General features: G+C 34.1%; 1 protein-coding gene across 17 annotated transcripts in view; it reads right to left on the bottom strand.

Annotated features, from left to right (window-relative positions):
* Window positions 1–1,522: 1,522 nt before the first annotated feature.
* The window catches only part of EMB2730 (Ribonuclease II/R family protein), a 33,820-nt gene continuing 21,007 nt past the window's right edge, over window positions 1,523–14,335 (bottom strand). For 2 of the 17 annotated variants that reach the window (XM_006846162.4, XM_088874783.1), the window contains 14 exons: window positions 14,095–14,254; window positions 13,822–13,935; window positions 13,671–13,748; window positions 13,460–13,591; window positions 11,379–11,600; window positions 11,050–11,232; window positions 10,872–10,934; window positions 5,010–5,116; window positions 4,718–4,867; window positions 4,448–4,607; window positions 3,412–3,807; window positions 2,899–3,123; window positions 2,239–2,502; window positions 1,523–1,832 (listed from right to left, as the gene is read on the bottom strand). In XM_006846162.4, coding sequence (XP_006846225.3) covers window positions 2,386–2,502; window positions 2,899–3,123; window positions 3,412–3,807; window positions 4,448–4,607; window positions 4,718–4,867; window positions 5,010–5,116; window positions 10,872–10,934; window positions 11,050–11,232; window positions 11,379–11,600; window positions 13,460–13,591; window positions 13,671–13,748; window positions 13,822–13,935; window positions 14,095–14,254 — 2,107 coding nt within the window. In that variant the 3' untranslated portion in view covers window positions 1,523–1,832; window positions 2,239–2,385. Of the gene's footprint in view, window positions 1,833–2,238; window positions 2,503–2,898; window positions 3,124–3,411; window positions 3,808–4,447; window positions 4,650–4,717; window positions 4,868–5,009; window positions 5,117–10,871; window positions 10,935–11,049; window positions 11,233–11,378; window positions 11,601–13,459; window positions 13,592–13,670; window positions 13,749–13,821; window positions 13,936–14,094; window positions 14,272–14,335 lie in introns of those variants that run through there. The other 15 variants (XM_020668408.2, XM_088874782.1, XM_020668409.2 and 12 more) reach the window with 14 other exon arrangements.

Here is a 14,335-nt window from a genome sequence, read left to right as displayed (position 1 = left end):
CCACTTTTTGGCAATGCCAAGATGGATCTTAAGAAAATTTCGAACCTTGAAGGTCTTGTGTACACTTCGCACATTAAAGGCAATTTGGAGGGAAAAAAAAAAAATGGATATAAATATGAGTAATGATCCTCTAAAACCTTCACACACTTTTGTGAGTAGGACTTCAAATGATCACTATTAAATATAGCACGATCTCAGAGGATCTTTATTCATGGACGGTTTTTAGATAAGAAAAAGTTTATATAGGGCCGAGGCTCTAAACAATCGAATTAGAACCCACCTCTAAAATTTCATTAGAAGAAGTTGTTTTGAACCCCAAACATCCTCAAATTGATCATCTTGACATTAAGATGCATGAACATGTGAAAAAAATGGATTTCAAGTTTTGGAAATAGTGCATCTTATGATTCATTTTTGGACGGTCAATTTTCAAGATTTTCATATATCCACTCAATCTACATTATTTTTGAAGCTTTAAATTTTATAGTTAAATATGAAATATATTTTAAAGTTATCACAAAGATTTCCAGTATTGAAATCACATTTCTCGATACCATTTGAAAGTACGCTTTACTTTGTTTAAAACCTCAGCTCGTTACAAACTAAACCCTTTTTAAAGGGTGTGATTTGTATAAGGTTGTCACCCTAAACAATCAAATTAAGAGATTACATATAAAGATATCATTTATCATGAATGTCACAATCATTCTCATTCATTAGATGTCAAATTGGATAGTTTAAGATGAATCACAAATCCGAGAACTTGTTTTTTAGATTTACAGCTACTAAATTTAAAATTTAACAGACAGGAATGATTATAACCTCTCTATACAAAAGACAAATGGTCTCTTTATAAACAATCCCTCAAATTAAGGCACATCTCCAAATTTTATCATCAATAAATTTTTGTTGTAAAAAATTATGAGGATGGCTTGAGAATTTATTTCCATCTTTAATTATATAATTTTAAATTAAAAAAATAGTTCAAATCAAATAGATCTATAACACTTTAAAATCTTAAAAATGGATAATCTAGATAATGTGTTACAAGATAAATTAATTTTAATACTTCAAATCTTTTTTTCTTTTTATACTCATGCATCTCAATTTTGAAATGATCAATTAGAGAGTTTTCTAACATCAAAAGCATGCATCTCAATGTTGAGATGATCAATTAGAAGGTAACGTGTCATTCTCAAATATTGGAGTTGCAAATACGATTATTTTCAAGACTTTCCAAACATTTTTTTTAGAAAGTATTCACTGTTCTTCGTTTTCAAACATTATTTAGAAAATCCCCCTTGACCCAGAGAACAACGTCAAAGATCATAGGGTCCTATTTTCATCTGGCAGTTCTCTGTAAACCATCCACAAACTACTTCCAATCAAACCTAGGAATGTACGGGCAACCAATTACTTGCAAATCATTAACATCTAACTATCTAAAGACCATATCTGAAGATACAGCAGGCAGAACAGCTGCAAAATTAGACCCAATTAATGCACACATTAGGCAAAGATATAAAACAAGTACTCATTATTTCTTACAACTGCAATATACAAATGAGTAGGTCTAATTCATCTATGATAGTTGAGCTCAAATATCGATTCCTTCCAAGTAGACATGTATACTTGCAAAACTGGAAGGTGGGATTACAAAACGAGCTGAATCACTAGAGAGACCTTTTCCTCCAGAATTTTTCCCAAAACTGCTTTTGAAAAGTATAGCCCCACGTCTCTGCAATCCATGTCACATTTGCCCTTTTCCTCCAGAATTTTTCCCAGGGTTCCATGAGAGAGAAAACCCAAAATTGGAAAATTTCTTTTCTTCCCTGTATAAGATTTCCCATGGTAGATAGAAAGGTTAGTTTCGCTTTCCAAAGAAGGATTTAAAGTATAACAGTCAACTGATTTTCAAAAAAGTGCCCAATTTTTTATTTCTCTATCTTGTCAGAAACTGTTTTGATTAAAATTCGTTGTTGTAGATCTGATAGAGGATTGCAATATGAAGATTGTGAGAAAATTTTCATCGAGAAAGGATGAGAAATGAGAGAGAACAAGGAGAAAATGTAGATCAGGTGAAAAAAAAACATTTTTCTTCCAAATAAGGGTGAACAGTATAACACTGGAGCGAGTCCTGGGTCCACGAAGGAACCAGGACGGTCCTGATCGCATCCGAACCGGATCGGTGATTTGATAATCCATGGCTATAAGTGGGAAGAGGCTAGGACTAATTACCCCAAACGATAGGTAGAGAGGCAGGTCGGATGCCAAAATAATGGATTATGATGCTACCGATCCAAGATGGCCCAACATAATTCTTAAAGCTCCACAGGGCCGAATTCTTTGTAGTGGTTACACTTGCAGGACCTTTAATGGGGTTTTTCAGGCCTCCTTAAGGGAGAGGAAGTCATTACGTGGATGAGCTTCTTCAACCTGAACTTTTATTTCATCGCCAATCTGTACACCCACTGATACTAATGCAGAAGCTTGCATCCCAACCTGCAAGTAAATTGCAAAAACAAATTCTCATCACCATGAGACAAGGTAAGGAATAAAATAAAAAGCTGCTGTAAGCAAAAGAAAGAGAGAGAGAGAGAGAGAGAACAGGGAGGGAGGGGGGTGGGAAAGAGAGGTTTGCAGGGTAGGGGTGGAGTATTATTCGCCTTTGACATATCTTGGCCGGGTAAGGGTGGAGTATTATTTCCCTTGCCCTGTCTGTGCTTAAGGCACCAACCCACCCTGCACACAACGCCCTCCGCCCCTCTTTCAAGACATACACACCCCAGAAAACAGCATATTAAATCAATGATGTGTGTCATGTGCATAGAGGATGCATAAAAAACAGCGGTGACATCACAGCATACATTGATTATTTATAGTGGGAATTACTTTTACCTCTACAAGAAGTAAAGCTGCCATCCGATCTTTGATAAATCTGAGGACCAAAGCATTGAATTTCTTTTCCTTTGGCTGTCTTCGTAGATATTCCAATAACCAATAACGTAAACTACTACTAAATAGATTTTTAGCAACTTTGACTCGCACGCTTATTAGCGATGCTATACCTTCTAATTGTCCTGCTGAGAATGGCAGTGCTGCTCCTCTCAGAAAAGCTTTGACCTGCAAAATGGTAAAAACATGATCTTTCTTTTTTAGGGTACATGAAAAACACAATTATTTCTTCTTCTATTCAGATTTAACTACTCTTTTGAGCGTTTAAATGTTAGAAGTCCCCAAAAAGACAACAAAGATAAACTAAATATAAGAGATATACATGTTTTCTAGTCAATACAGACTTGCTTGTTTATCAGGATAGAAATAGACTCAAAGTACATCATTCATATCCAGAAAATGAAGAGAACCCACTAAATAGCTTAATGAACTAGGATGCAAAAACAAAAAAATCACCTGATAGTGAGCAAGAAGATCAATATATCGGCGAATAGGCGATGTAAACTGTACATAACCAGGAATGCCAAGAATCCCATGACGAATAGGCTTCCTGAAATCCATCTCTGCGGCTCGCATTATTTTAACATAGGCAAAGCTCCTAACAGGTCCTTCAGGGAGATGGGAGAAAGCAGAAGGAGATATATTGCTCTGAGGCTGGCCTCTATAGGGCAAAGGTATATTGTTAACTGAACCAAAAGTGGCTATAGCCTCTCCACACAAAATCATCATCTCAGAAACCAGACGCATTGCTGGGTCTGCCTGATTTTCGACATACAGATTGATTGAAGGTTCCGGATCATCTGGGTTGCTGACCTTAATACGTGCCTCTATTGCTGAAGTATCAATTGCACCCTGTAAACTTTCTCAGCTAATAAAAATCAAATAAAAACTATTTTTTTACTTCAAAGCAACTTATCTAAAGAAAAAAGACATTAAAAGATCTGACAATATTAATCAGAAATCCAGAACTGATTTTGCCAAAAAAAAAAAATTGTTTGATTTTGTTACCCATTTTCAACAAATAACAATAAAAGATCTCAATGCAGTTAGCCATAGTTTCCGATGCCGGCATTCGAGCAGGTATGGTTAATCTTCACTGTCCATCGTTAAGAATGACTATTGAATGTCCCAGCTGTGTAGTATATACAATATGAAGGCTGTGTACAACATGCTTACCCATTGCACAAGCATAACTTGATTTCCGTATTTTCATTCCTTATTAAAAGAAGAGAATCATAATTTAAAAATAGTAATACATCATCAATTTGACAATTAGAAGTTACCACATATGTCCTCCAACATATATTTCGTAAAACTAACTAATCATTTCCACAATTCCCCTATTCAAATAGCTGGATCACTAAAAATAGAAGACACAATCATTGAAGAAATAAATTAGCCATCTTTTTGTTTCTACCTGTATGCTGTACTATTAACCTTTTCCATGTTCCTACACAAAATGAATCATAGAACAGAGAAAGTAGAAAAAGACCTGTCCACGGCGCCATTGTAAACGAAGAGCTGCAGCCTCAGAAAGGATTTTCAGTTCTGTCTCTTCTTCCAAGTTCAAATTCAGTAACTCAGAGGCACTTTCATATGTCATCATATATGTAGGCCTGATTACAGAGTTCTCTACCATGTACTCTGCAATGCTTTTATTACACATGACAGTATGAATTTGTATTTTCGCAAACCTTGCAGATGCAGCATATACTCAGTGTAAAGTTAAGGTGTACAGATAGGGCATATTCTTGAATCTTACCTTCCATCAGGATGTAATATAACCGATACACTGACAGCATTACAACGTCTTCCTTGCTTCAAGCTCATCCCTTCCATGGCAAGATTTTCAGGAAACATGGGATAGGTGGCAGTGGGTAAGAATATGGACGTTCCTCTTCTCATTGCTTCCCTGCATGATAAGAAAAGTGCTATTAGGAAAAGACATATGGACAAAAAAAAAAGTGATGGTGACTCCCACACCAAAAGAAAACACACAAAAGAAGGGGGGAAAAAAGGAAAGAGAGAAAGATGTGAAGTGCAGAAATTTTCACTTGTTAACGAGGCTCTCATAATCCACCAAGGATGTTGGATCAGCAACATGAACCCAGACTTTAATTCTACCATCTTGCAATCTCTCTGCACTTAATGCATCATCAAGCTGGAACATCATGAAAACAAATTAACAGGCATTCATAACAAAGAATGATTGTCTTATTTATAGATTTAAAAATAAAATAAAAAATCCATTGATTATTCAAAGGACATAAAAAATTAACACATGCATATAATACCCTTCCAAATTCTCAGCTAAAGTAATTGATGCACGAGAAAGTTCGTATTTCTAATTTTTTGTTTAATGTTAGAGATATATTCTTATTTATGGTTATTGGTTAATTGGGGATTTAAAACATAGAGGATTAAGGTGGGATTATTGTCAGGGGGCAATTTAAGAAAATAATGAAGGTCATTATTTAATTGTCAAAGGGTAAGTTTGCGATTCACTTTTTGGTTTTCATCTGTGGTAGATCACATAGGATTCCTAGTTTTGGGAATTGGGGAGAGAATAGCAATTTTTTTTTTTTTTTGGGGTAATTCAGTGGGGATGACGAGCCCCTACCCGTTTCTTGAAATCGTTAGTGGTTTTTGAATGCGTTACGTGAGAATGGAAGCCTAGACCTTAGCTGGGCCACAAGTGGTGCTACCACCATGACCCTAATCCCATTCTTGAGAATAGCAAGTTAAAGAGAGAAAGACAATATTTCCTAGATTTGTGGATCTAGAGAGCGATGAAATAGATTGGGGGCTTGTTAGAATACCACAGGACTAGGAAAGAGGCGGGTACTTATTTATCTTTTATTTTATTTTATTTTTTGTAAAAATAAGTGAGGTGAGTGTCCTCACATTAGAGGGCTTGGAAATTTTCAGAATTTAATTGAAAATAAAAAACAAAAAGCTTGCTTCCCTGGAAGAAGATATGCATAGCTAACCAGCTCGCTCTCTCTCTCTCTCTCTCTCTCTCTCTCTCTTGTTTCCTACTTATTGTGTGCTTGATTTGGGGTGCTTTGTGGCTGAAATTTTCTTCTTTCTACTCTCTTTTTCCTGTTTGCCTTTGTTGCATCAAAGTGGTATCAAAGAAGGCTCATTGATCCACCATATCAGCTAGGGGATGCGGTAGAGAAGGAAGGCACAATCAAATTCAAGCATAAAACCGACATGATCCAAGAGCAACAGAGACATGTAGGTCACATGGTACATGAAATTCAAATCTTGACCGAGAACAAACTAATCGACCAGCTTGCGAACTGGATGCTAAGTTCAGAGATGATTCACCATCCGACGAGAATCCGTCCGCAACTAGGAAAGGGGTTTTGACATTCCCCTTTAGAATCGCTTTGATCTCATGGGACTTTCGATCTACGATGAAGAACAAGATCTTGTGGTAGAGTTGATCTATGATGAGGAAAAAGATTTCAATGGGAGTTTCAATATTTAGTGAAGAAAAAGAAACAGAAAAAGATCCTATCATTGGTAAAGATTTAATAAGTGATCCAATATTTGATGAATAACATGGTGATGGGAGGGGGATTAGGGAAACCCTAAGTGAAGAAGACAAAGGCCATGGTCATGGAGAGGGAATCAGGAAACTCTAGGGTTCATCAACATGCGTGAAAAATCAATGGTTTGATGAAGAGCAAGATGGAGAACTCCAATGAGAGAGGAAGTTGTTGGTTTGGTTTGTTCTAGGGCTGAACCAAGGCAATCGAGCAGGTCTACATGTCTGAACCAGCGTTTTAAAAATCGCCGAGTAGAACCGGACTCGCCCGGTTCGACTCGGAATTCACGAAAAAGGGACCGGATCGGTTCAAAAACCGGGAATCGTCCGGTTCTAGAGAGAACCGGACGATTCCGCACAGTGACTCGCCGATTCACTGTACGGAATCGGCGAGTCCGTGAAGAACACCGGTTGCACAGTGTTCTTCACGGATTTTTTTCAAATTTGTCATTTTTTGATCATTTTTTTTGTTTTTTTCGGCACGTGATCTGTTTTTCAGGCTGTAAACAGCTTTATTCAGCTTTTTTAACGATTTAATGGTGGAAAAATTGGTTGTTTTTGGATCAAGAAAAATTCGGGGTTTAGGGTTTCCGCCATTTTTGAAATTTCATGCCAAATAGGGTATGAATCTTTCAAAATTTGTTGGCATATTGATCTTAAAGCTGTGAATCAAAAGATTTTGTTACTAATTTGTGAAAATCGTTGAGAAAAACAGACTTTTTTGGAGATTGAAGGCTTCGGTTCACAAAAACAGGTAAGAACTTTGGGTTTTTTTGTTTTTCCGCCATTTGATTTATTTCATGGCATATTTTGAACAAAATGAGTTCAATAATTAGGGTTTTTAATCTTTATTGTGTCTAGTATGATTTAAAATTTTTAATTTTACGTAATCTGGTCAATTACAGCAAGAAATTTGATATGAACAGTGAGATGTCAGGGGAAAAAAATTCCGCTGTTTTTTTTTTTTTTTTCCGCCTTTTGATTTTGTTTTCATGATATATTAAAAATAATGTGTTAAAAATTTAGGTTTTTGATTCCTTATATTTTTTTTTATCAGAAAATATAGTCAATTGGATGTAATTTATTCACTTGGAGGTGAATTTTTGAGTTAAAATCGCTTATGTAAAACGACTCTGTGAAGAACAATTTTTTTTTTTTTTTTTTTTTTTTTTTTTTTTTTTTTTTTTTTTTTTTTTTTGTAGCCCATGATAGAATTTTTTGTAATCTATGATCGAATTTTTTGTAATCCATGATCAAAATGTTTGTTTTTTTTTCTTGTAATCCATGATCGAATTTTATTTTTTATTTTTTATTTTTGTAACCCATGATAGAATTTTTTGTAATCCATGATCGAATGTTTTGTAATCCATGATCGAAATGTTTGTTTTTTTTTGTAATCCATGATCGAATTTTTTGTTTTTTGTTTTTTATGTAACCCATGATAGAGTTTTTTGTAATCTATGATTGAATTTTTTGTTATCCATGATGTAATTGTTTTTTTCTTTTTTAGTAATCCACGATCGAATTTTTTGTTTTTTTTTGTTTTTTTTTTTTGTAATGCATGATCGAATTTTATGTAATCCATGAACGAATTTCTTGTAATCCATGATAGAATTTTCTGTAATCCATGATCGACTTTTTTGTAATCCATGATCGAATTTTATGTAATCCATGATCGAATTTTTTGTAATCCATGATCGAATTTTCTGTAATCCATGATCAACTTTTTTGTAATCCATGATCAAAATGTTTGTTTTTTTTACTTGTAATCCTTGATCGAATTTTTTGTGTTTTTTTTTTTTTTGTAACCCATGATTGAATTTTTTGTAATCCATGATGGAATTGTTTTTTTTTGTTCTTGTAATCCACGATCGAATTTTTTGTTTTTTTATGTTTTTTTTTTTTTTTGTAATCCATGATCGAATTTTATGTAATCCATGATCGAATTTTATGTAATCCATGATCGAATTTTTTGTAATCCATGATCGAATTTTTAGAAAATTTATGAATTTTTTTTTTTAATCCATGATCGAACTTTTTGAAAATTTGTTAATTTTTTTTTTAATCCATGATCGAATTTTTTGAAAATTTGCTGTACTTTTTTTTTTATTTCTTTTTATCCATGATCGAATTTTTTGAAAAATGATGATTTTTCGAAAAGATGTGAAAATCGTGATAAAGTTTTGATTATCATGATGTATTAAACATTTAAACCTAATTTTTAATTTTTATTGTTTGAGTTTGCTGTAATTTTTTTTTTTTTTTTTTTCATGATCGAATTTTTTGAAAATTGATGATTTTCCGAAAAGATGTGAAAATCGTGACAAGGTTTTAATTATCATGAGGTATTAAACCATATTTTAAATTTTTATTGTTAAAGTTTTTGTTGAAAAAATTGTATGTTGATGGATTATTTATGCAAAAAAATGCATGTTATTATATTTTCAATACAAAACTGTATTTTTTTTATTTGTTGTTCATGGATTTTTAAGTTGGAATGACTGATGTTAGCCGGCTCTTTGAAGAATTGTTTTTATTATTAATTTTTTAATGCAAAAAATGTATGTTCTTGATAATTGAGTTGTAGCCATGTTTGGAGCTTGCATTTTGTATTATTCTAAATGTTTGTAATTGATATGTACGAAATATTATTGTCAAAAAAGGTATTTTGCAATAACAAATAACAACGAATATGACTACATGAACTACCGCAACATATTATCACTACATATTGTGATTATTTTTCTTTTTGAACTGTCAGGTTAATTTAAACTTTTTACATCTTAAAACAGTTGAATCATGTCAAGATCTATAGAAGACCCTGCATGGCAACATGGGGTCAGACTTGATCTCAACAAGAAAGACAAAATTATTTGTAATTACTGTCAAAGAGTGATAAATAGTGGGGTACATAGGTTCAAGCAACACTTGGCAGGGGTTAAGGGAGAAGTTTCTGCATGCACTAGTGTCCCTAGTAATGTAAAAAAACAGATGGTGGCAATTCTTAATGCTAGCAAAGGTAAAAAAATTGCCAAACATAGGACATATCAATATTCGCATATTCATCCAAAAACATGAAAATTCTTAATGGAGTACCCTCATTTTTTATTGAATTCCTAAAAAACAATATTTATAATGAATTTTAATAATTTTTTCGGATTTTTTTGAAGCTTTATTCTGACCGATTCACCCGATTCCGATCCGGACCGCCGATTCGCCGATCCGGATCGCCGATTCGCCGATCCGGATCGGTTTTTGAAAAGCCCGATCCGGGTCACCGATCCGGTTTTTAAACCATTGGTCTGAACTAATGCAACTCCAACAAGTTTATGTGACTAAACCGAACCTATATATCATGATTACTCCATCGACACATAGTGAACCATTCCTCGAGATGATCTCAAGAGAGTTTATGTGATTATTAGCTGATTGCAAAGCCCCATATTCAATGCACTATGTTTGGGTGAAGGAGGCCGTGGGCTTGGCGCGGGAGTTTGATGCAAGAGCAACTTGTTTGTATTTTTTCATTTTTTATTTAATTTAAGTGATGTATTTTTATTTATGGCTATTAGTTAATTGGGGATTTAAAACATAAAGTGATTAAGGTGGGTTTTGATTTATTGTAGGGGACAATTTAAGAAAATTGTTTAGGTCATTACTTAATTGTCAATGGTAGTTTTTTTTTAGTTGTCGGGTTTCATTCAAGTGGTAGATCATGTAAGATTCCTAGTTTTGGGAATTGAGTAGAGACTACATGGGTTAGAAAGATAAAACAGTGTTTCCTAGGTTTGTGATTCTAGAAAGAGACGAGGAATTGGTTGCGTTAGGTTTCTTTGGGTGGTTGGCCATCATGTAGAATAGGAAGGAGGGATACTAATGTATTTTTTACTTTATTTATTATTTTTTTGAATTAAAAAGGAGGTGAGTGGAAAATTTCAGAACATAATGGGAAAAAAAAGTGCTTCCCTTCGAGAAGACATGCATAGCTAACTGGTTCTCTCTCTTGTTTCCTACTTGTGTGCTTGATTTGGGATGTGTTGTGGCTAAAATTTTCTTCTCACTAGACTCTTTTCCTTCACTCCATGAGTAATTACCTAAACAATTTGTATTATGGGAGAAGAAACAGTGTACTATAACATAAGGACTACGGAAAAGTCATAGTTCATCGGGTCATCACCATCCATTAAAGTTGGAAAGTAATGGAGACTGGAGAGCGAGTGGGAGCCAATACTAGATCACCTTTTCTGGTTCATCCAGTCTCTCTATCACTGTCCATCAATTCAGTGGACTGTGATGATCCAATAAACTCTGGCTAGGTATCCTCATACTCCATGAACTCCTAGAAACTACTTAAAAATACCTCATCAGCTTCATCCACATCAATTGCATAGACCTTCAAGAATGTGAGATCCCTTCGGTTGAACTGAAATAAAAGCAATAGACTATAAATACCCAAGTACATAACTCTTCCTAGTAAACCACGTTTGTTTCTTCTTAAATTGGTATTACCAGTAAAAAGTTAAAGTCAGAAAGAATACCTTGTCCGGATCACAAGAAGTAGCTAAGATCTCATCGGCAGCTCTAAAAATTTCATCTGAATAAAGTGTACGGATGTTCAACTTCAATATATCAAGATTTACATGTACAGGAAAGTATCCGATATCTATAAGGAGATTTATAGCTGCAGATGAAGTTTTCTGTAACCCCATGGCCTTGAGTACCTATAGAATAACATAAAGAGAAGTTATTTGTCAGAGAAATGGGGAGCACTGCCCCCTCTTGGGGTGCAGATTCTTGGGTCTTTTTCTTTTATCATAATTGACTATAAATGATTTTTGGTCAGTTTGAATTGAACTGATAAAATCACCTCTCCAGCAGTTTTCTTTTGGTCGTCATTCTTCCAAGCATCTATAGCATGTGCTTCAAGAGCCAAGATTCTGTGTTTGATATTCTCATCCACCATCCATGAGGATTTCGGAGGTTTAGAATGGAAATGCAATTCTTTTGCAGACTTCAATAGTTGAACAAATTCCTCCAGCTCCTTCTCATACGCCTCCTTCGCACGTTTCCTATATAAGAGCTCAGTAACCTAATTTTCAGAAAGAAGAAAGTCACCTTTTGTAAAGAGAGATCAAGTTGATATATATATATATATATATATATATATATATATATATATGGTTATGTTAGGGTGCTCACACTATAGAGTAATTTATCATTGTACTCAACAATTTTGGATACTTATATACCCTTGTTTTGCACATGGAGCAATTTTTTAATAAGAGTATTTTTGGTCATTAGGAGAGGTGTGACATCATCCACATGAGGTGTGACATCACCCACATGGAGCACGATGACCAAAAATACCCTTATTAAAAAATTGCTTCATGTACAAAACAATGGTATACAAGTGTCCAAAATTTATTGAGTACAATGATAAATTACTCCATAGTGTGAGCACCCTAACATAACCCATATATATATATATTTATATATTTATATTTATATATATATATATATATATATATAGGGAAATGCTGGCCTATAGCTACATATAAGCCCAATGGCCCAGATTCAATTTGGGCCGATCCAATGATCACGATTGCATTTCATATTCAAATTTAAAGTTTTTTTTTACATAAATCCAAAACACTTGAAATTTTGGGTGTGAGTTCTTTAAAAATATTAGAATCCAATAAAAATATAAAAAAAATAATTCACAAAATATAAATTGACTAAAATACCCCTGAAATGTTTTGGGGATATTTTGGTCAATTTAGTTTTTACGAAATATTTTTTTGATATTTTTATTAGGTGTGCATTAATGAGAAGAATAGACAACTAAAATTTCACATGATTTGGATTTGTAAAAGAAAATTTAAAATTAAAATACGAAATGATGTCATATCTGTCAGATTGGGCCTATATGTAGCTGTAGGCTAGTGAGCCTATGCCAGCATTTCCCATATATATATATATATATATATATATATATATATATATATATATATATATATAAAAGACAAATGCAGTCCTTCAAATTAAGACAAATATTGCGTGCATACGTTTCAACACGGTTAGTATGGTGTCCCATAAAATAACAGAACATTCACAATTACATACGTTACATGAAACACTCAAGAATAAGCCCCTACATCCATATTTAAGACACATGAAGTGTCCACAAAAGGCACTTCCATAAACACTTAGGTAACATCGGAGGGGTCCATCAAGATTGGAGGACGTATTAGTGTTAAGAAAGTGTTGCCGCCAAAATAAAAAACTCCTAGCTCCATGTCACTAATGAAAAAGAACATCCCTCAGCATCGTAGCCCAATGTTTACATGGTGATAGAAATGGACTTGATCCATGGCACTATTGCATTTATAATGTTGTCCACTCCATTTAATGTAATAGATTAAATGAAAAAGAGGTCAGACGTTTAAAGTTTGCAGTGGTGGTCATAGGAGAATCCTAATATAAAGACTTATCTAAAAGAAAAATAGGTAACTTATCTACATAAAAAAATACAGCACTGAATAAAAGGGTTTTTTCCAAACAAGGAATAATTATGTTTATTGCTATTTGACAGCAATATTGATCCATTAAATGGACATCCACAACCACCATAAAATATACAAGCAGTGTACAATACATATATGGAAGGGATAGAAACCATAAATAGCTAAATAAACAGATTTAAGAACTTCCATCAGTAAACATAAACAAACCGAAAAAGAGAATCATTACTTCCATATATTCTAAACTTGGCCAATAGGAAGAGAATAATATTCCATGCTCTTCCCCTAGATAAGGTAAATCTCCGTACAATGTGAAAAAGAAAAAGGAGAATATGACACGATGAATTTCACTCAGTTTGTGTTTCATAACACATGGCTCACCTACTTCAATGAAAAAGCAACTTTTAACAAAGGTAATGAACATTACCTGTGTGGTAGGGCGAGGTGCATAAACAGAACAGGATCCTTTAGATTCCAACACACTGAAGTATAACTCATCCTTTGACAGTAAGACATGAGCACAGTAGCTCTCCAGTGGGTCCACTCCACCGTATATTATCTATTATGAAGCAAAGTAACTATGGTCACATAAACAGATAAAGGAAGTACATAAAACCGACAATTAAGATGAGGACAACCTCTGCTAACCCTTCAGCTGTCACTGACTTGTCCTTCTCTAACAGCTCCTCCCAAGCATATTCAAGAAGCGATGCATCCTATACAAATCCAATGAGTCAAAATGAAATGAAGAGCAAGTAATATCCCTTGATATAATAATAAAGCACCTACCAAAAGATCCTGAGTTTTTGAAATAAATTCTGGGATCTCTGAATGGTTGAAGTCTTCTACACCAGGCACAATGTACGTAACTTGCTGAGGCTTTATGGAAGACATAATCCCATTCTGCCAAGAATGGGGCACAAGACAAAATGGATCTCACCAATCAAAATGCGTAAGGAAAGAAAGACCAATAAACCTTTTTTCAAATAATCAAATCCAAGAAACAAGAAGAAATTGTTTTCTATAACTATAGAAACAAGAAGTCATTGTTTTCTTAAGAACCTGATCAGAAACCATCCAATTTCTCTTTCCATCAGGTTTTTCAGCAACTCCAAGTAAAATCCTGTCTGAATCTTTCCGAAATTCAAGCAGTACTCCTTTTCTTAAGACACGTTTTTCAAGTTTATCTTCAATCAGCTCCTTGCTGCTCAATAACCCTGCCCTGAAAAGAACATCATCCTAGAGGTCTGTGAGAAACGAAAATCAAATAATACACAAAAGAACTCACCAAAACAAAAATAGA

This window comes from Amborella trichopoda, chromosome 8 (genome assembly GCF_054954075.1).
Source record: "Amborella trichopoda isolate Santa Cruz 75 chromosome 8, AtrichopodaSantaCruz75HAP2 v2.0, whole genome shotgun sequence".
In the NCBI taxonomy this organism is placed as follows: Eukaryota; Viridiplantae; Streptophyta; class Magnoliopsida; order Amborellales; family Amborellaceae; genus Amborella; species Amborella trichopoda.
This window is presented reverse-complemented; position numbering and strand designations above follow the sequence as displayed.